This window comes from Onychostoma macrolepis, chromosome 15 (assembly GCF_012432095.1).
Source record: "Onychostoma macrolepis isolate SWU-2019 chromosome 15, ASM1243209v1, whole genome shotgun sequence".
Lineage (NCBI taxonomy): Eukaryota > Metazoa > Chordata > Actinopteri > Cypriniformes > Cyprinidae > Onychostoma > Onychostoma macrolepis.
Genome location: NC_081169.1, coordinates 8,886,933 through 8,909,923, shown reverse-complemented (window position 1 = coordinate 8,909,923; position 22,991 = coordinate 8,886,933). Strand labels below are relative to the sequence as shown.

The 22,991-nt window shown below is 37.1% G+C and overlaps 1 protein-coding gene across 3 annotated transcripts in view; it reads right to left on the bottom strand.

Moving 5' to 3' along the window:
- Nucleotides 1-879: 879 nt before the first annotated feature.
- Nucleotides 880-22,991, bottom strand: part of npas1 (neuronal PAS domain protein 1) — a 50,600-nt gene continuing 28,488 nt past the window's right edge. For all 3 annotated transcript variants that reach the window (XM_058799109.1, XM_058799110.1, XM_058799111.1), the window contains 9 exons: nt 22,139-22,206; nt 20,003-20,092; nt 10,545-10,719; nt 9,422-9,534; nt 8,235-8,431; nt 7,832-7,938; nt 7,229-7,376; nt 4,248-4,360; nt 880-4,156 (listed from right to left, as the gene is read on the bottom strand). In XM_058799109.1, coding sequence (XP_058655092.1) covers nt 3,189-4,156; nt 4,248-4,360; nt 7,229-7,376; nt 7,832-7,938; nt 8,235-8,431; nt 9,422-9,534; nt 10,545-10,719; nt 20,003-20,092; nt 22,139-22,206 — 1,979 coding nt within the window. In that variant the 3' untranslated portion in view covers nt 880-3,188. The remainder of the gene's footprint in view (nt 4,157-4,247; nt 4,361-7,228; nt 7,377-7,831; nt 7,939-8,234; nt 8,432-9,421; nt 9,535-10,544; nt 10,720-20,002; nt 20,093-22,138; nt 22,207-22,991) is intronic.

Sequence of the window (22,991 nt, the reverse complement as noted above, 5' to 3'; positions counted from 1 at the left end):
GAATATGGACATTTATCCATATTTAGAAATTGGGGGTGGGCGATACGACCAAAACCTTACATCATGATATGAGTAATTTTATTTCAGTAGAACAAATAAATAAGAAATGCTACATACATTCTTGTAAAGTAATCAAATTTTAAAAACTTTCTTCACGGTGTAAATGAAATATATATTTCTTCTTATTAAAGTTACAAAAGTGATTTAGTCAAGAGCAGCAAGAGATTCTCTTTTGTCTTATGATGAATGACAGACAGCAGGAACATTAGACTGCTGTTACTTTAAGAGCTGCCCCATCCGATATACTGTTACATGTGTTTTCTTTCTATGCTGTTTGTTTTCACTTAAGACCTAAATTACTGTGTTTATGAGGATACTTGCAAAGACAGGCATTTTGACACATACAAATGTGTGTATTTAACCGTTCAAGGCAAAAATAGCTCTGTTCAATACTCCCGTGCTATGTTCAACGTCTTCATGTGCACGTCCTCTCTGGCAGCACTTAGCCAGCGTGTGCATACAGTGAAATGAGTTCTCTTTCGATTGCGTTTCAGTGGCTTGAAATCACTTGCTTTTGAAGTGCAATGCTTAAAAACGCATGCAAGCGATATGCTTTCGTGACCACATAGCACAGCAATGCCATGAGAGCGTGTAGAGATGATGATAGAGACTATAATCAAACATTTCTACTGGTTAATCGTGTCTGCTGGTATATCGCTCAATGAGCAACCAGTATAATTTTATGACTGATTTTGCATAACCAAAAATGACAATTGTCATCAATTTCTTTATTCATGAACCATTGATGCATCTTGACTGGTCAAGTTTGAATATGCAAAGGACAAAATGACAGCACAAAGAAATGCTCCATTATTGGAATAGAGTTTATTATTGTTGTTTGGATTATCATAATAATCGTTTTTACAGTGTATCATTTTCATTTAATGCTCATGGTGCTGTATTTTCACAAACATCTCATCATAAAGAAGTTAGAATCACAGTGATGGTAAAGGTTAAGGGAACACCAACTCGAGCTGATGTTTCAGGACTGATTCTCTCAACTATTTACACATTCGCCCTCAATCACAAATACAAATAAAAACCATCTCATATCATTTAGTGCTACTGAAAACCATCATATCTGGTAATACTGCATGGGCAGAGAAACCTGCATACACAAAAAACAACAAAAAACCTAGAAAATGTTCACATGGTGAATCTTGTATCTGTCCTTTTGTAATTAGTTACTGCTTAAACCACATTGCTGTCTTCAATGTGGTTTCATCAGTTACCAGAACTTAATATAGTTTTCGTGGTCCACTTACAACATCCATATTTTTGTTCATAAAACTATTTTAGTGACTACAACCTGAAAGGGATTGATTTTTTTGTCATCTATTCATCCTCATGAAAGGAACCCATACTGTTTTATACATTTTTTTTAAACATCTTTTAAGAACATAGACCTTATTGTTCTGCACCCTGACTCCAAAATCTAGTGAGCTGCCTCACTTTGTACGTCTACAGACAAGAAGTACACAAAAGAAAACTCTTTGATTCCAATCATTTTACGTTAGCGTGTTTCTAAGCTAAAAATACTGTGAGCACAAAGAATATATTGTAAACACAAACACTGCTGCAATGCATTCTGGGATCTACACTGAAATGAGACCTTAGAATCTGGAAAAAATGAGGTATCTCATTTTACCATTTAATATTTTACTGTATGTCTTACATCAGGATCATGGAAAATGCATTACAGTGCTATGCAGCTCACTAGGTTTTGGAACAGTGTGCCTTAGCTTTACATAGTGGGGTGAATCTCAGTGTCACAGGTAACATTTTACTTCAAAATCCAAAAAAGGCCTTTTTTAGGACCATTAAGACTTTTTGCAGTTTGGTATTATTTTAATGAAATTTGCGCACATTCTCCCCCAAATTCTCAAGGAGTAATGTGTCTATTTGTTTTACCTTTTTTTTTTTTTGTAATTCTTTTTGGTGATTTTTATTAAATGTAAGTACTTTTTGCATTACAGTAATGAGAATTTGTAGTGAATGTACTTAATTCACATTTCAATAATGTCATAAAAAAGGAAAAATAAGCAAAATACAATTAATTTCTTTGGATTTTGGAGTGAAATATGATCTGGACATGTTTATGACAAGTTTTGTGATATCCAGTGGACAATTTATTTTAAAATAAAACATTACACCTTTATATAACAGACAACATTCTCCACACTTTAGTTTCTGGAATCATCGGCATATTTCTGGCACAACTATTGTAAACTTAATTCTTGTGGTTTTTACAGTAGGAGAACTAGAATGTCTGGCCATGGATGAAGTGCTACGTGTATGCAACAATATACTATAAGTGCTTGGACATGATACATGACAAATAGACACACTTAACCACCTCCTCCCTCCCCACCACCCCACAAAACCCCCAAATTTCTTATAGGAAGATTAGTCCATGATATTTGCTCATGACTTGTGGGAAAAAAAATCTTTTGGAGCATTTGCATGTATGGAGTCTCTTAACTCAGCGTTATCTATATATGGCTATGACCTTGAATTAATCATTTTTTCAAGTGATTCTTTTTAGATGTTTAAAGACAATTCTTTCTTTAATACAAAAATGAAAATTCTACACTGTTCAAAATTTCTAATCTTTATTTTCATTACGACCCCTCTGTCAGTCAGGGACCTGTGGACTGTGCTTTCTTATGTATTGTTTCCTTAGGAATGTCTTATTTGGCAATTGCCGCCATTCTACTTTTGTCCATACTTGCATATTCCTGTGTGGTTTCTTAAATTTATGGGGACTTGGAGAAAATGTATAGGTGAGCCCATCTCCCTAGGGGTCAAAGAGGACCTTTGTACGCAACCCCAGGACAACGTCCTGGGCTCTCCTTCCACATGATGGCCCTGTATTTCCAGTGGTTTAGGCCTCAATGATGGCCCCTTTGTGTAAGTTGCATGATGTCCTTCAAATGTTCATTATGGCTTTGACTGCTTGTCCAGAGAGAGGAAGACACACTAACAAATTAACAGAGAAAAGTCTGGAGAGGATGCTCGGAAGACTGTTTGAAAAACCCCAAGTTCTTCAGCAGTTCCTCTCTCAACATTGTGCCCTGTCCTTTACGACCTCTTCCGCCTCTCCTTTACATTTTTTTCTGTCTTTGTCCTCAATCCTCATCTGTCCCTGCTGCTCCCCTCAGTCCGTTCATACAGAAGGGCAGAGTTGGAGGAAAAGTGGGTTCAGCTGGAGAAAAACCACTGAAGGGAGGCAGAGATGCGATCCTTTGCAAGTGGGGAAAGAAAGCAGGAGTTTTGGCCACATGGTCTGAGCGGTGCCCTTCAGAGTGAACTGAAGGCATCTCAGGTGGGGCGTAGCGAATAGTGCTGGGAGCATAGAGACTCTGAGGCCCCTGTGGGCCGAGAGCCAAGGGATGAAAGAGCACACGTCCTGCAGCCCCACTAGCAGTCAGTCTTTGCAGCAGTTCGAAGTCCGGAGCGCGCCCTCCATGGATGGAGCGATCATCTCTGGGCAGGGATGAGGCTGGAATGGATGGTGACAGGGTCGGGGAGGGTGGGTTGAAGAGACCCTTGGATGGAGCTTCTGTCGGGGTTGAGTTTTGAGGTTGGGAAGGTGGACTGCTGCCATTGGTTCCTCCACTGCTGTGCTGAGCTTGGCTCCAACGCCTCCCAGAACCCGCACCTACACTTGTTCCCATTACTTCTTGTTCAGTCTTAATATTCGACCCGGAACTGGTCACCACACTCTTAAGATGCTGGATCACTGCACGACCGTTGTGGATCTTACTTGCTCCATTGGCCCCGTTGCCTTGCTTCAACTGCCCCTCTTCGCTCTTCACCCGTTTTCTGGTGGGGTTGTGGTCCCACTCGCTCTCCCTCTCATCGTCCTCTTCCACCTCGCTGTCGCTGGCTTGGTCCGAGGAAGTACATGGGCTGTCCTCTCTCTGCCGGAACACCTCCATCCGCCTCCTCGCCTCAGGAGGACCGCTTTCAGCATCAGACTGGTGCGATCTCTTTCTGGAGTTCTCTGACTGGCTGGCAGCAGTGTGTGAGAAGACTTCCTTCCCTTTGTGGTCTGTCTCCGTCCTGCCTTTCAATGGCTGTGTCCCTGTGGAACCTGGAGTAAAGATAAATCTGCTGATTTGGGCTGTTGAGTAATGTACTACCAGTGTGTGTATGGATAATTGTGTGAGGGTCTAAAAGCATACCTTGTGCCTTTGGAGAGGTGTCGCGTGGGGAGGAGCTTGCTTGATGCCTCTCTGCCCTCAGGCTTTCTGGGAGTTGTAATAAGTCCAGAGGCATGTCTGCCAGCTCTAGTCGACTGAAAATACAGATAAAAGAGTGTGAGCAGTTTACCTTAGGGAGCTTTACACATTTAACAGTCTAAATGCTAAACTAGTTTTAGGGAGTGTTCTCCAATCATTTAGTATGCTTGAATCACACAACAGGTTAATTGTACAAATACTAACTTGGATAGTATTGGAATCTTATATAGTACATGTTCTGAAAAATAAGTAAGTTAACTACCTAGACAGCAATTTAAGGCATCATTTAGCCTGCTTAAATTCCACTTCTTACAATTGACTGCAGATTCAGATCTGCCTCCATCCAATCAACAACAGAATAAATTGAACCAAGTCTTTGTTTCTTTTTCAACATTCTGTTTCACTCAGAAAAGATCTGATGCTACTTTTGTTTCATCGCAACGTTGAAGCAACTTGTTTGGCAAATTCTAAGTAGGGATATTAAAGTGAGGAAAAACTTGCCACAAAACCAATGTTACTGGCAACGCTTTGGACGCTTTCATTTTTGCTTTCGAATTCGCATTCTTGGTGTTAACGTTTTACAAGAAAAGGTCAAATGTCTGTTGCGCTTAAGATTAAATTGAATGCTTGAAAGATGGATTTATTATTATTCTTAATGACATGACATGTAGCCAAGTATGGTTTCCCATACTCGGAATTTGTGCTCTGCATTCATCCCATCCAAGTGCACACACACAGTAGTGAACACACACACACACCTGGAGCAGTGGGCACCCATTTTTGCTGTGGCACCCGGGGAGCAATTGGGGGTTCGGTGCCTTGCTCAAGGGCACCTCAGTTATGGGTAAAGAGGGTGGAAGAGCGCTGGTCATTTACTCCCTTAACCTAAATTTCCTGCCAGTACTGAGACTCAAACTCGCAACATTCAGGTTACAAGTCTGACTCTCTAACCATTAGGCCACAACTGCACAACAACAATAAAACATACAATAACAACCTAGCTTATAAACATTTATTAACAAAAATGAATGAGGCATGGCATACACCACATGCTGTATTATATATTGACTAATAAATTACAGAAAGTTTAGCGAACACTGAAATCATACTAAAATAAATAAATAAATAAATTGGCTGTCGGTGAGAGTGCTTGCATGTTTTTTGCAAAGACAACCAACATTTTCACCTTTAAGAAATGGTCTTTTACTTTACTTTTACATGTCGCTTGAAAACCAAAACCAAACCTCTGTCCGCCATCATTTTCTCAGTATTCATGTCATTTTTGCCACATATACATGCCAACGTGGCAAGGATAAACCAGGCTATACACTCAAAGCGCTCACACTCAAAGTGCCTCTTCATGCGATTAGTGAACTCTGATTCCTGCTGCGGCTCTGCAGCGTGAGCTGTATGGAGCAGAGCAGACATTTTCAGTTTACTGTAGCGTATGTTGCATAAAAAAAACATAACATTCACGCACATGGAAGAAAACGGTACTTTTCGCAGCACACAATTCAGTGGAGAATGAATAGAAATTATATTCTATATAAAGAACATATGAGAATGAATCTGTTCTCTGAGAACCAATGATAACAAGAACTCAGCATCCACTATCTTCTCTCTCAGAATACTCTCCTTAAGTGTTTGTTTAGACTGATTTTCGATACAGTGCCAACACTCTTGCCCTTTTGTGCAACAGCAGCTGCTCCGGGCACGTGATCTAAGCTCAAATCTCATTGGACAGCCCATTTCATCATGGAGCGACGGGGAAAAGAATTGACACACAGGACGGATAAAAATCCATTGGATCTATTGTTTCAATTCAAAAGCGTCATTGCTCCAAATTTTCACATTCAGTGTGAAAAGGCCTTAAGGCAGCATCTCATCTTGTTACATCCTTTTTTTTAAATCATCACATTAGTCAACAGTCATTGTTTTTGATTGTACTCCATAAATACATTGACATTTTACAAGGTAGTCTAAGGATGCTTTGCAACAAGATTGGTGGAAAAAAATATTCAAAATTGCAGACAGATCGAGAGAAGAAATGAAATGTATTGAAATGTATAATAATTTGAGCTAATTAAAATGTACTTATTCACAGAGAAGGGCATCCCAGAATGCATTTCAACAAGTTCAGTAAAACTCCAAGATGGCAGACAAATTAAAAGTTCTATAGCGTAGCAATAAAAATAGACATATTTAAAGTGAATTATTTGACCCAAAATTTGTGTATGCAATGTATTTTATACTTATTAGAGTATTACATAATTTGCTTAGCAACGTGCTAATGGCAAACTCTATTAGGATCAGCTGTAAATAGAATTACTCTTGTGCTGTGCAGCAGAACTGCTATTCTTCTGGTGCCAATAAATTACCTTTATTGACTATGTAGAATGTTCCAAATCAGTCAAAGGAAGGTACCTTACCAGTAGGCAGCAACAGTTCACTAGATTTTGGAACACAGCTTCAGAGTTTCCTCCTTACAGAGATTAACAGCACGGTAAGAGAGGTACTCATTTGTGATACCGCTTCCAAACACACATCCCCCCCACCCCACACACACACACTAGAAAAGCCCTTCTGAACATGAACATGGCTCCAGCAGGGTGCTATAGAAGTTAATTAGCTATCGTAATTACAAAGCTAATTAACTAAAACACCATTCAGCCAGAAAATTTTGACATCCATTTGGTGTAATTATATATCACCAGTCCAATTATCACTGAAATTCAGCCAATTTTTTTCTTGTTTTTGTCTGACTTCTTTGAACGTGTGAGCTTGTGTGATGAAGATTACTGCAGACAGATGGAGAGGAAGAGCGCTTACGAGGGCCTCTGTGGAAACTCTCAGCACATTAACATTTTTTATACTGTAGCACAACACTCAAAAACACAAACACACAAGGTCACTAAGAAACTGACCTGAGCACATAGTTGACCCAGATGACGTTACGCTCATGGGGCGCTTTGTGGTTAATGGACACGGTGGCACAGGACTGAATCCACAGATACCCTCCTCTCCTCTGCAACCAGCGATAATACCCTGTCACAACCTGCCCTTTCCGCAGCACTAAGAGAGAATGATTAAAAGATATACATATATATTTAGGTAAGGAATCTGATTAAATATTAGATTTTAAAAATGCAAAACCCAGACGAGATGGCTAAAAAAAGATACATTTTATAACCTGGATGTGGAGAAGAATTTCGCAATTTGTTTATTTGGCTAGGGGGCGCTGTTGTCAAAATGTAAAATGTAAACAGCAGCTTCAGGCTCTTAAACTGACAAAACAGATACAGCTGTTCTTTAATCATGAACTAAAAAGGGTTCTTTTTTTTCTTTTTTTTCTTATTCACCTTGCAGCCACCCTTACTAAAGCTCTTCATATTTCCTTATCCTACAATCTACGTAAAAGCTAATAGTCTATTGGTCATTAGGACAAAATAAAATCCAATAGTGTGATTAAGTTGAGAGAGATGTGTGACATGTAATAAGCTTTAGAACACAAATGTTGACAGGCTTACAGTCTTCATGGCTCTGCCTGATGGTGTCCAGGTCTTCTGCATGGATGAAATGGTAGCAGGTACGTCCAACCACCTCAGCTGGGCTCAGGTCCATGTACTCTGAAATCCTACAAAATCCATAAAAGTAGTACACACATAAAAGTGACATTGTCTGAAACATTGGCACTTAATTTGGCCAGTTTGCTGCATTAACATCAAATGAGTTTTTATTTGGAGTGCATGTAAAATTGTATCAAATTTTTCAATCATTCTTTCAGCCACGTAGTGTATTTCTATTCCACAGGCTTGAGACGTAGTGTTGATGTCGACAACACATGTTTCATTATCACCAATTATGGGCAAACACTACGGCAAAGGTAGCAGAATATATCATAACTGAGACTGAGGCATGCTGGGAGTTTACCTGTTCTCACAGTAGGTGACCTGCAGGTCCATGTTAACTCTGAAGACAAACATGTGACTTTCCATGCGCACCTCATTGAGCGTGGAGGGTGGAAGCGTGTGAGCCAGAGCAACCAATCCCATTGGTCGATGCAAGGCGCGGGAGGAGCCTGGCACCAGGGCTGGCCGACACCGAATCCGACCTGTCACATGAATCACCTGATAAGAAATTAAATAAGCAGTTCAGTTTTGAAATCATTTAATCATAAAAAAATGGGTAAATGCTAATATGCTAGTCCAGCGTTTCCCAACCATGTCCCATGAGCCCCCTACTAAATGGTTGGCTAGTATTATTCACAATTCAATGAAAGACATTAAAACACCTCTTCGTAAAAAATCTGACACTTTGACAGCATGTGACTCTTTGTGCTGGTCTAAAAAGATGTATTAACCACCACTGAATAAAAAAAAGGTAATTGTGACTTTTATCTCACAATTCTGACTTTTTTCTTACAATTGCGAGTTAGAAACTATTTTGAGAAATAAAGTTGCAATTCTGAGAAATTAAGTAAGAACTGTGAGATAAACTCATATATATCTCGCAATTTGGAAAATAGGACTGAAATTTTCTCAGAATTGCTAGTGTATATCTTGCAATTCTGACTTTATATCATGCAATTGTGAGTAATTAAATCAGAATTGTGAGATATACTGTAAACTCACAATTCTGAGAAAATATTAGTCCTTTTTCCCCTCAGAATTGGTCTTGTGAGTTTATATCTCAAAGTAAGAATTGCTAGATATAAACTTGCTGTTGCAAGAAAAAAGTCAGAAATGTGAGATACAAACTCGCAATTCTGAGAAAAAAGTCAGAATTGTAAGGTGTAAACTCGCAATTGCAAGAAAAGTCAGAATTGCGAGTTTATATCATGCAATTCTGAGAAAAAGGCAATTCTGCAATTGACTCAAAATTGACTTTTATTTTCTTTGAATTGCGACTTTTTATCACAGTTCTGAGAAAAACGTCACAATTTTGAGATAAAAAGTCCCAATTAACTTTTATTTATTCAAATTCAAATGTTTATCATACAGAATTTTCGCACTGAACATGTCTTTGTGTACACATGCCTTAAGACTACAGAAGAAAATCCTTAACATTTGTGCCACAATTTAACACACGAGACGGTACGTTTCCAATTAAGGACTCACTTTATAGCCCGAGGATTTAACGTGGAGGCCACGCTTGGTGAGGGTGGATTTCATCCTGATGAAGAATCCACGTTCCGATAATTCTCTGACTGGAGAACAGGGACTAGATGGTGCTACAGGAGAAGACACACACATCACAAAGATATCCACCCTTTGAACAATATTTCACTATCCACGGATATATGACAACAGAAATGAACAGCTAGACCAGGAGTGTACAATCCCCCCTCTGGAGGGCCAATGTCCTGCAGATTTTAGCTCCAACACACTTGCCTAAACATTTCTGAAGACTTTGATTAACTGATTCAGGTGTGTATAATTCGTGTTGGAGCTGAACTTTGCACAACAGTGGCCCTCCAGGAACAGGTATTGGATACCCCCGAGTTAGTCAGTCAACACATTTATCGAAGATCATATATTGTGTTTTGGCGAATTTATGTACATTTATATGATCTCGTTTATAATAGTTTTTTTTTTTTTTTACAAAGTTTAGGGGTGGACCTTTATGCTTTTTCTGTCCAAAAATTGTACGTTTGCATGACTCAAATTTTCTGAATTTATAAGAATTTGCCAAAATGTAAAATAGTTAAGTTTTCTCATTAGCTTGGGTTGGGACAACTCAGAACAACCAATGTAGAGGAATAAAGGAATTTTTCAGTATCATTTTATTTTTACCTGTGGCCCACTTATAATTTTTTTTTTTTTCACCAAAAGCAGTCATATTTTCATTTTGTCATGATCATTTTCCACCCTCTCTCTGACCCTTAGAATGAAACAAGCGGTTTTTGCTGCTGTGCTTCAAGCCTTTAATGCAAATACCCTCTTGAAAATGAGAAACAGCACTTTCCTGCAGAGCGGCTGGTGTTCTGCCCTGGATCAGCACAAGATCTGAAAGGCATTGGTGTGCCAACACCAAATAGTGTATGTGGGTGGTTGTTTTAATGCATGTATCTTATTGATGACAAAAAGTTATTCCGGCAGCATAGTTTGATCATAGGTTTTGAGTTCTGAAAGTTACAGTATAATTTTTATGTTTCTATTTGAACTATTCACGTCAAAGGAGACACAAGACATTGAGGAAAAATTAGAGTTGAATAAAGCTAGACCTCTGAAGGCGTGTTACCTGGTTCTGGAGTGCCGGCTAGTGAGGATGTGGAGGCGGAGCTCGAAGCGCTCTCATGGGACGTTTGACAGCCTGCCTCTGCCCGGAGGTGTGGCCTAATGCCAAGACGCTCTGCCATCTCAACGTGATCCGCAGGGTGGATGTAATCGAACACGCTACTGCCAGTCAACTCAACCTGAGCGTGCGGATACACACATAAATACACATGCACACAGATCGATATAGAATAACATTCATATAAGAAACATGACATAGATCACAACATATTGGCTAACAGCCAATGAGAGACCTTGAAAAACACAAGCTCGTCTATTCCTAGATTTGTAATGTGTAAGTGTACAAACGCACACACACACACACACTACTAAACCCTTACACTGAGGGAAGCAAATATCAGAGAGAGATAAAAGCAATGCTACACATAAAACATTAATTATAGTGTTCCATGACCTAGACTGAATATTCTAACAGCTGCATTTTACAAAATGAATAAGAAACTCAGGTGAGCTTCATAAAACAACCCGACAATGTTACAAATCATTGCAAATCTGTATGGTTTTCCTTCTGTGAAACACAAAAGCATGTCCAAGCTGCTGTTTTTTTATGCAAACAAAAGTGCACGGGGACCAAGATGGTCAAGATTCAAAGGGACAAAAAACATAGTCCATTCTAAACCAATAGTTCTCAACCGTTTTGACTCCAAGGCCCCTCATTCACTACAATATCTGAACGCCCAACATTCAACATTCAGATTTTGATGACTTTGCTGATGATTTTGATGTCTATTTATTATATAAAAGAAAAAAAGTTCCATGGAGTTTTAGGTCTAAAAGAATATAGGAATGGTCATAAAGATATTTATGCTACTTTCAACAAAAGAAAATTGGCCTTTATTTGAATATTAAAAAAGAGCAGCCTGGACATTCTGCAAAACATCTCCTTTTGTGTTGTACAAAAGAAAGAAAGGAATTGGATTGATGGGTACTTGAGTACACTTGTACCCATATGTGTATATATAAATTCCCTTACTACTTTGCTTAACTAGTAAGAGTGAAAAAATGGTATAATTAGCATTTCTGCGACTCCTAGATCTATAAAAAAGTAATCTGTGTGGGTCAGATTTCATTCTACAGTATCTTGATAAAAGGCTGGTTTCTCCCTCACACCCTTGTCTGTGGGACAAAGCCATTTATTATGGGATTAGATCCATTTACGGAGGGATTTTAAAGGATTTTCCGCTGGCCGTCAAGGACACTAATGTGTGTGTGCAAGGCAGGTTGCATGCAAACAGAGGGAAGAGCAGAAAGGAGAGGGATAGACGGTGGAGTAAAGAGCGGAGCTGTGTAATTGGGGATCAGTTGAGGGATGAATTGTGAAGAGTCTGGGGTTTTAAGCCTGTGTCGGCTAATTGAGAGGTAAAGGTGGAGGTAAATCCAGCAGACAGGTGGTCTGACTTGGAGAACTTAATCTAATCTACAATGCTTTGGAGAGGGTAGTTTAGCTTGTCGGAGGAGCGCTGATGGGATCTCAGATGTTTGGGCTCAAGAAGACTCCAATATGGGAGCTTTTGGGAAATATCAATTAAAAGGATCCATTGATTTGGAGGACACTTGATTTGTAAGAATAAATGTAATTGTGAAAGGCACGCAAGAGAGACTATTGGGTCTACAACAGCATTTTATGTCTAATGTACCGCAATGAATCTATTCATTCTGACAATTCATTTTTAGGAATCAGTTTCAATATATGGTTCACTGATTCATTTGAATCAACACCTGCATAACAGGTCCAAAAAATTATCTTTAATTTAACCTGGATTATTTATTTAAATGTTCTTTAAATCTTTTTAAATCTTAAAAAGCACAGTCTTTAACCTACATTTTTTTTTATATATTCTAATAACCATTTTATTTTTTATTACAACCAGGAAATCTCCGATGAAAAGGTCTCTTGATTTAAACAGTGTATTTAAATATTATGTTATATCAGTAAATAAGTATGCATTTATTTATTTATTAATGAATTAAATTAAAATTAATACAATTTTACTGTGCAATACTAAAGTATGAATGAATATATGAGCCTTTTTACTTCCATGGACTTTTAAATTTTCACAAAATACCTGTATAAAATACACAATGAAATGTCTAGCATATATTTCACACTGTGTCTTGTGCTGTGTTTTTAAGAGGCTGTGTCAAGTTAAAAAAGTGAAACTTTGAAAAGCGTGTCTCGAGACGCCTGCAATGTTACGCTCCGTCTTGCCGTTTTTGAACACAAGAACACGTCCTGTGTGAACGGCTCTTTACTTATTCTGTGCTGCTGCTCTCAGTAAGTGTGGTGTCCTGTAGTAGCGTGTGTCAGAGGCCGTTCACACAGGACACGTTCTTGCATTCGAAATCAGCTAGACGCAGTGAAATGGAATAAAACACGTGTCTCGAGACACTTAAGTTTAACTGTGTTTAACTTGACACGGTAGTGCTCATGGTGCAAGATACACTACCAATTTAAAATCTGGGGGGGGAAGTAAGAATTTTGTTTGAATTAAATTAATACTTCTATTTAGCAAGGATGTATTAAACTGATCAAAAGTGACTCTTACAATTTACTAACAGCTTGCGCCAGCGCAAACCGTCTTTTGGTGTTAAAATATACTGTCAGGATTGAAGAATTAGCGCTGAAAAGGCGTGGACAGTTATTTTTGCGACTGAGATGTTGATGTTGCATCTATGTTGCGTTCTTTAATTTGCGCTTTTTCAGTAAATCACCCACAGAAATTTTCACGACCATCTGCCCTGTTTTGGAATTGCGCTCTCGCGCTAATTTGCCCTGTTTAGTAAAACTGACCCTTATAATGTTACAAAAGATTGTAAAGACTGGAGTAATGATGATGCTGAAAATTCAGCTTTGCCATCACAGGAATAAATTAAATTTTAAAATATATTAAAATAGAAAACAATTTTTAAATTGAATAATATTAACACAAATAGTATTTCACAATATGCCTGTTTTCCCTGTATTTTTTAACAAATAAATATATAATGTTATCATATATATGCAAATTGTATTTAAATATTCTAATACATTTTATATTTTTATATATCCTTATTTTTTAGAATTTCTTTATTGCCTTCTGACAGCGTAATAAGAACCCAAAAGTACGATCTGTTTGAAAACCAGACATCAGTAGAAAAGATCTGCAAAGAACCAGAGAGATGCTGAAAGAGGAATGAGAAATAGAAGAAGTGAGAAAAGGTTGTTGGTAAGTGTTAAGAAGAGGGTTAAGAAGAGAGAGAGAGCGGAGCGAGCGAGAGAAAGACATGATATAAATAATAGCTAGGATTTAATATGTATGAGGCGTCCGGGCAGTTGTCCACAACACTCTCTCAGTCTGCTTCTGACTGATGGGAGAGGAGCAAGAGAAGAGGACGAGGAGGAGGCAGAGGAAGAGATGGGGAGGAGGCAAGGTGATGGGTCTGCATACTAATCAGCCCAGGATCAATTTCCCACCCCATACGCCCCTCCACATTTCCCAGATGCTGTGGCTTTGGCCGTGGAGAGGAGACGAGAGGCTAAGCTCCTAGACCTCCATCTAGGCCTGAAGCTTTGGCTTCTGTAGGGCAAGCAGCCTGGAAGCAGGCATATCATCCCACTCTCAAGGTCCCTGACCCTGCGTAATCCGCCTAAGGAACCCTACTGTCTTTGGAGAGGTCACAGGGATTAACCAGAACGGATGGCTCTATCAACGATGGTGTGTCATGACCTCTGACACAAGGTAACAAGTGGGGTCTTATGCTTACAGTTAATGGATTTCCTCCTGCGTGACCTCCGAGACCCAGACAGAGGCCGGAGTGAAGGACCATGGCGCTGTAAACGCTACCAGGCAGCAGTTGGACACACTTGACTGAACTGAAATCTTTCTGATTCTAAAAGCCGTTTGATCTTGGGCTTTTTAAATGCTTGGAATTATTTTTGTATACAAAAATAAAATAAGTCACGTTTATTTTATATTTTGGAATTATATATATATCAGATTATATCGAATCTGATTGTCTGAGAGGAGTGCGATATTCTAGTTATTACAGAACTCCAACCATTTGTATGACATTGGCAAAGAAAACAACTAGAGGAATCTAGACAAATGGTGGCAATTTTGACGCATCTGAAATTTAGGATAATTTTGATGACTTTACTAAAATGTAGATATACGGTAATACACTAGCTATGCTCCAAAACCTAGCGTGCGGCCTACCTCAACCGATCCAGACAGGAAGACTGTTCAAACATGAAGCACCTTCTTAAGATTTCTGTCAAATTTTAAGGTCAGTTGTCTATTGTCAGTAGTGTAGCGTATTAATGTATTAATCACAGATTACTTACAAATTGTAATCCATAACTGATTCCAAATTACAGTACATGACAAAAATTGTAGTTAGTAACGTAATAGATTACTTCTGACCTATCTCGTTTTTTACATTGATGTAAATAGTATAATCTTGTACCATATTGATATAAAAATTACTGAAGAAAATATATTTAATTTGATGTTATCAACAACATGAAGTGCATTAAACATTATATTACGTCAATGTTTTCTAAACTGGGTTTGTGAAGGAACTGCAGGGAGTTTATGAGTTTAATGAAAAGTTAATAATTAAATAATAAAAATTGTAAATTAAAACAAATAAATTTAAAATGAATCAGAATAACAAATTTACTGAAAAAATTGTTTACATGCATGTCATGTGACCATAAGCGATGAACTGTGAAAAAAGTTGGTGAATTTGAGCATTTCAATGTGTTTGAAAGACAAACAAATGTAAAAATAACCGACTGAGTGATAATTCAAATAAAAATTAATGTTCATCAGTAGTTGATGCAATGCTGAAACACTTCTTAAAGGGGTCATAGGATGCGATTTCATGTTTTCTTTGGAGTGTTACAAGTGTCTGTGCATATAAGATCCGTAAAGTCGCAAAGATTAAAGTCTCAAATCTTTCTAGAAGTGTAGACTCATCCACGAATTCCTAAAATGCCTCATTCAAACACACCCCCACAAATCTACGTCACTCTGTGGGAAGGTTTGTATAACAACGGCCAAATGTATACGTGAAGAAAGAAGGCGTAACTTTTATTCTCGCTGTAGTATTGTTGCTGCCACCGCCACAGCTGTGTGTTTCCAAATAAGGTAAGGGGCGTAACATTTCTGTCACACGCTTGAGGTATTCGGCCAATCACAACGCACTGGATAGCTGGCCAATCAGAGCACACCACACTTTTCAGTGTTGCAAAATCGTGTGGGGAATATTTCTCCCTCATGCAAAATTCTAGTTTGCATGGATTCCTACTGAAATGGTAAAATAATCCCAGAATGCACTGTGCAAAGCTCAGTGAAAGAATTCAAGATTGCGGGCATGAAATTTTAACTATAAATAAACATACATCATTGAATACAGAAAACAATCAATAAAAATAGTTCAGTGTAATATATTCAATAAAAGTTGTATATATACAGTATATATACATAAATATTTCATCTAATTAAATATTTAATATATACCCAATAGTTTTGTCTGATATGTATTTTTTAAGTGAATTACATCGATAGCAACATGCGAACGTCAAACTGTAGTAGAACTGTTTTGTGTGGTGTGTGGAGTTTCTGTTTATGTATCCTGTTCCAAATCAGTCATATATGAGTTCCTGTTCAGTTAGGATGCTGTCTAAAGGTGCTGTCACATTTACCACTGTTCAACAGATTTTTAGAGGTGAAATGCAGTCATTTTAATAGGAATCCATGCAATCGGGAATTTCATCTAAGGCTGCAGATTTTGCTTCATCAACAGAAAGCTGCTTGAAAATGACTTCTGTGCTTCATACATCGCTACACAATAGACAACGGATAATTTTCCCCTTGAAATTGCAGCAAAATTTCACTAATTTTACTATCAGGGGTGTCATTAGACCCTTTTTACTGGGGAACAAGCTCCAGTGAAAGAACACTTATTATAACATACCAACCTGAGAATCATTTTCTCTGACAATATATCGAGTCGTGTGTTTTCTATCAGCTCCACAGAATCAGAATTAGAACAGGGATGCCTGATTCATGAATGAATCACTCTTTTGAAACAGTCAAACGGGTTTGCAAAAAGGTCTGGAACTGTTCAGTTTGATTCATTAGGACAGTTGGGTCATGCACTGATTCATTTGATTCATTTCTCACACAAAACTAATAACGGGATACTTTGTAAGACAGACAATAAAAAGAGCGCTAGATCATGTGGATATTTATTTACAATTGACCCTTCTCCGGGAGTTTGATTGACAGGCAATCTGACCAATCATATCGCCGAATCTGCCATTTTTGTACAACAAACAAACCAGACAGAAGAACAGATTAACATTGGTGGACTTGAACTTGTAAAATTGTGTTTCTTTCCGCATTTGTAACAAGATACCTTCTGGTGTTCATTCATGTTTATTTCATGCTACAACTAGTAAAGAGGAAGAGATGATCTGTCACGACACATAAAAGAGCCAAAAATGACAAAAATTGAAAGCTGAGACTTTGTTTCATACTAGAGGTCGACCGATTCATCGGTTTTGCCGATTAATCGGCACCGATAGTTGATTGCCACAACTATCGGTTATCGGCAAAAATCCATGCCGTTAGTTTTCCGGTTTGCAACCGTTGCCGGAATGGCTGAGAAGGGTCCGCTGGCATTATACAGTACGAGAGCGGCCTCTAGAGGCGGAAATCACTGACAGCACGTGTTGTTTATTGTGACACGTGACACTGCGCGCTGCACAGAGCGGGAAACTCCAGACGCGCATTTAAATGCAGCCGACAGAAAAGCCTGCCGGCTGAACAGAGCGCCATTCACATAGTTTTCTATTAAATTACATTATATTTGTCCCAAATCGTTGTGAATGTATATAATGACTTCACCCTCAGCTATAAATTATGTATTGTGCATTTTTCAGCAAAATGTTTGTCTTTCTGTGGCTCTAATAATGTCTGTATGCTTCATATAGAGAGTAACTTTTTTTTTTTTTTGATTAGATAATTATCAAGTGTTAAAAAATAGAAGCAAATAAAGTGTGTGAGTACACATACAATATCCATATGTATGTAATTTTAATGCTATGGCCTTGTGTAGATATTTAAACATGGCCATCTTTAAGCATGACTGTTGAAATTAAATGGTAACATTTAACAATAAAAGTCCATTCGTAGCATTAATGAAAACTGTAGAAGTATTGTTCCTTGTTAGAGTGTTTTCATTTCAACATTCACTATTAGCTACTAATAGGCTATATTTTTGCATTTTAAAGTTTCTTCTTTTAACATTAGCAAATTATGAAATAACTTTAATGATCAATATAGTAAATAATATTAATATTTTTATTCATTTACAAAGTATGGTTCAGTACTGTTGCTGCTTTTTTTTTAAATAGTAAAGCACTAGCTCTCTTTCAGTCTCCATTTTGAAAACTATCGGTTGATTAATCGGTATCGGCCAGTGTGGTCCAACCTAGCTATCGGTATCGGTAAAGTCCACTATCGGTCGACCTCTATTTCATACCAAAAGTAGCCTGCTCTGTCTTGTCTGTCGGTGTGTTGTCAGTGTACTCTTTGCTCCGCGATGTATTTTTCACTGCATGAGAACATGATGTGTGGTTGAGAGTGGCATGGCTTGTCGGACATAGCAATAGTAATGAATGGGGAGCAGGTCTTTGCGAAGGGTCAATTGTAGGAAAGATCGCTTATCAACGACAAAGCAGCTCTTTAATACATGTGAAGCTCATGAACTACTTTGTACTGCAGGCAAATATGATTTATATCCAAAACTTGAAAATATGGGCACACATGATGTGCCTGTGCCCCAGTGTTGACGAAAGCCCCCGGTTTACTGCACCTTGAGAAGGTAGTTCAAATTAGAAACAATTGTTAGTTTCTAGACAACCAGACAAAATAAAGGTTATTTTGAGTATGTGTCCTGCTCGCACAGGTATTCAGTAATCTGAGCTTGTTAATAATGAAATGGCAAGATGGCCATAAAGGGCTGACCACTTACAATTCCACTTGTTTTCCTCAACCAGTCGAACTCATTCACATCTATTTTCCCTCCTAAACTCACTATCTGTCCTCCCATCCCCCCTCACACCCATCCCAGAGTGTGTGTGTGTGTGTGTGTGTGTGTGTGTGTGTGTGTATGTGTGTGTATTCTTTTTTGCCACACAATCAATGTGGCTTTTAAGATGTCTATCGATTTGTTCCCGAGACAGACCCCGGCTCGCTGGAGCGACGCTTTGATTGCTTTGCGAGTAATTACTGTTATTATTTATGCATCTGGGTGAAATGGCAGGACTTAACATTCCCTGTACAAGAGGCCACAGGCAATCAACAGAGAGAAAGCACCTGGAGAGGCGAGAGGCTCAAGAGAGGAAGAGAGCTGGAGAAATGAGCACAGGGACACAGGGAGATTCACAATACACAAAAAACACAATCATAGATGAACACAGATGAAAGTATATGCAGGTCTTTTATAACATAAACTACAGTAGGGCTGTCAATCGATTTCAGATTTGAATTATGTCAACTAATTAATCAATCAAATTAATTGAATATTTAAATATTTGTCCAAGATAGACATATCAATCATCCACACAAAAACCATTCCTTGCATTTAATGTTATTACACACAAAAAAATTATAATCTTATATTGAAAATGTAAAATTAATATATATATATATTTTACATGTATTATACATATTGCATTTTTAATTATACATTTAGTTATAATAATACATTTATTACTATAACTAATACATGAATTACACGTTTAGTTTTTAAAAATAATAATAATATTTTAACTAGTATTATTACTAATAATTTACTTATTTATGATAAATAGTCTATGTGCAAGGCAGGCTGATGTCTTTGGGTCTTGTGACACATTTTTTCAGTGTCTCACGCCATGAGTGCCATGTTTTTAAAGATGTTTTTTCAAGACAGGGTTAATTTAAAATAATAATAATACTTTACAATAAGGTCCCATTAATTCATGTCAGTTAATGCATTAACTTTAACATTGAGCAATGCATTTGTTAAGGTATTTATTCATTTTTGTTAATGTTAATAAAACTACAACTGTTCATGTTTAATTCGTTACCTAAGGTACATTAAATAATTTTAAACTATATAACTTTTGATTTTAATAATACGTTAATGTTGATTTTAACCATGTATTAATGTTGAAATTAACACTGACTGAGATTACTAAATTCTTAAGTAGTATTTTTATTTTTAGTTCATGTTACTCAATGTGGTTATCTAATGTTAACAAATTAAAACCTTATTGTAAGGTGTTATTAAAATAACTAGTTGCACAAAAAACAGATTAAATTACCAGCCCAAGCATAAAATGCTTGCTAAGTGTTTTGGTCTCACCTGTGAAAGGCCAAGGTAGATGGACACAGTCTCTGAGATATACAGAAATCGGCCTTCCTGACTGACCACAAACACAAATCCATCCAGAGACTGCAAAGAGAAAAACAGTTTCCAATTACTCGGAATTTGTCTGAAAGCAAAAATTTGCGCAACACAGCACAATCACAATTGCCAGTCATATCTGATGTTTAACGTCATTATAAAGTCAAAATGGTCATTATTAAAAAAATAATAATAATAATTTTTCTTGATCTTTAATCAAAATAACAAGTAAAACTTAACTGAAAAATATATTTTCAAACCCTATTTTCATTTTATTTTAATATTTTATTTGATTATTTCATATAGCATCCACTTTTCATGATATAATACTTAAATGATGAAATCAAATTTTCTTCCTTAATAATAATACTCTTTCATTTAGTCACATTATGGAAGTAAAAGTGCTTGTGAATGCTGTTTTATCCAGTACAGCATTACAGAAACGCGAGATATAAAGTAAGGACATTTCAGACTTAATTTAATCAATCCTGAGCAGCAACACAACACTTCTGAACAAATCTCGAGATTTATATGGAATCAAGCTGTAGACACGAGCATCGACATCAAAGCAAAAACAACATGAGTGAAGAATCAGATTGATTTAGAGAGAAACCACAACAGCTTCAAAATAAACTCTGGCGGACCAGAACAGCAGCTGGCAGATGAAAAGCATACAGTCACCCCATTAAAGGACTCATTTAAGGAATAATATTAATTGTAATAACACACAGGCACGAGTGAAGCAGAGTGGGCACTTTAGTTGAGACTGACGGTGGTAATTTATGCAAGTGACGAGTTCACTATGCAAATGAGAGTGGACCGGAATGACGGGAATGCTGGAAATAAAGCGCAATTATCTAGTTATTACTGACAGAGGACGAGACAAAGAATCATAAGGATTTTCAGAAGTGTTAATTTGATTTCTATCAGCGCCGTCCGTCTCTGAACACTTTACATTTTTCTCAAGGTAACCTTCTAATAACATTTTTTTTTTTTGTCTCGTACAAATTGCTCTTTTCAAGTCAGACATCCAAATTCTAGTACTTATGGCACATAGATCATCTTAAACAATGAAGCAGATTATTTACAAAAGTGGACCCAAAAAGTTTGGACACAGCCTGTATGAAAAATCTATGCTTATTGCATTAGGGGCCATTCACACAAAATGTGTTTTTCCATTCCACTGCGCTATTTTTCCATTGTTTTTCTATATAAACACAGATTAGACAGACATCTTTGAATATTGAGTCTTTTGTTGCATCTCACATTACAAACATTGTAAAAATGCAGCGCTTAAGTTAAACTTTTATAAAACATCAGAGCGAGTTTGCATTTTTCCCATTCCACTGTATTAATAATATATATGTATTTATATATTAGTAATACTGTGAATATTGTTACAATTCACTGTAAAAAGTGATAAGTTGACTTAACTTTAAAAAATTGAGGAAACCCGTTGCCTTAAAATTAAGTAAATAATAATAATAAAAAAAAAGTTATGTGAACTTGACAATTCATTTAACTTATTTTTTTAATTATCATTTACTTAAAAATTTTAAGGTAACGGGTTTCCTCAGTTTTTTCGAGTTAAGTCAACTTATCACTTTTTACAGTGAATTTAAAATAAAGTTTTCTTTTAAAATATAAATATAATTTATTTCTGATGCAACGCTGAATTTTCAGCATCATTTCTGCAGTCTTTAGTGTCCTTCAGAAATCATTATAATATGCTGATTTGCCGCCAAAGAAATATTTCAGATTATTATCAACTGTTGTGCTGTTTAATATTTTTTTGCAGGATTCTTTGATGAATGGAAAGTTTAAAGACCAGCATTTATTTGAAATAGAAATTTTTAGTAACATTATAAATGTCTCAACTTTCACTTCTGATCAATTTAATGCATCCTTTAGTATTAATTACAAAATTTAAAATGTAAAATTAAGCTTTTAAATGGTGTGTAAAAAGACCTAAAATATCAAATCATCTAAGGAAAAAAATTAATAAAAGACGAGTTCAACAGTCACATAAAATAGATGCACATTACATGAATATTGTTCATAACATTAATGTCTGTAAACAAAACATATTTTTACCTGTAGTAGATGAGCTCCCAAGTGCTGTTCAAATATGTCAGTGACCAACGAATGACTTGTTCTTCGCACTGCAAAAAACAAGTTAAAAAAGCAATCACATAATGTCCAAGCAGGTATTCAAAGATAAACATGTCATTTCAACAGAAGCATAAATGTAAAATGAGCTATAAAATCACATTTTATATCTAATTCAACAAAACCCACAACAACCTAAACAGATCAATTAATCACTAAATGTAACTTAAAAAAAAGTAGTATTACTGTGATGTTATAAAGATACAAGCATAAAGAACAATTCCAAATTCTTTAACATCAATTCTAAAATTATAATATTCTCAAACACGTCTTGACAGCCACACTATTTGGTTACTACAGGAGGAAATGGCTGATAACAGCTTTTAAGCAGCTGTTAATACACCTTCCCAGTTCTTTACTGCTATTTCAGAGAGACTATCAAAGACAGCGAACGTCAGAACCGCTGCGGTTTATAGGGCTGATAACACCGACAGAGACATGCTAATTGACCCTCAGCACACAATAGCATCCTGGGCCGCCTGTCATCACAAAACAAACAAATTTACAAATCACACAAATGACATTGGTGGTGCATTTCAAACGTGCCAGCCTCTGATCTCTGCTGTGGTAGCCCAGCTGAAATTCACTCACAGCAGGACGTCCGTGTGTGTGTGTGTGTGTGTGTGTGTGTGGCTGGGATGTGTGTGGCAATCAATAAGTGTTTTGAGAGAGGATGACAGCGTTTGTCTGGGTTGCTACTAAACGGGAGACAGACCGTGAGCTCACTTCTACAAACCTTTTTCCTGTGGTACTCCTGCCACAATACAAGTGTTCACCT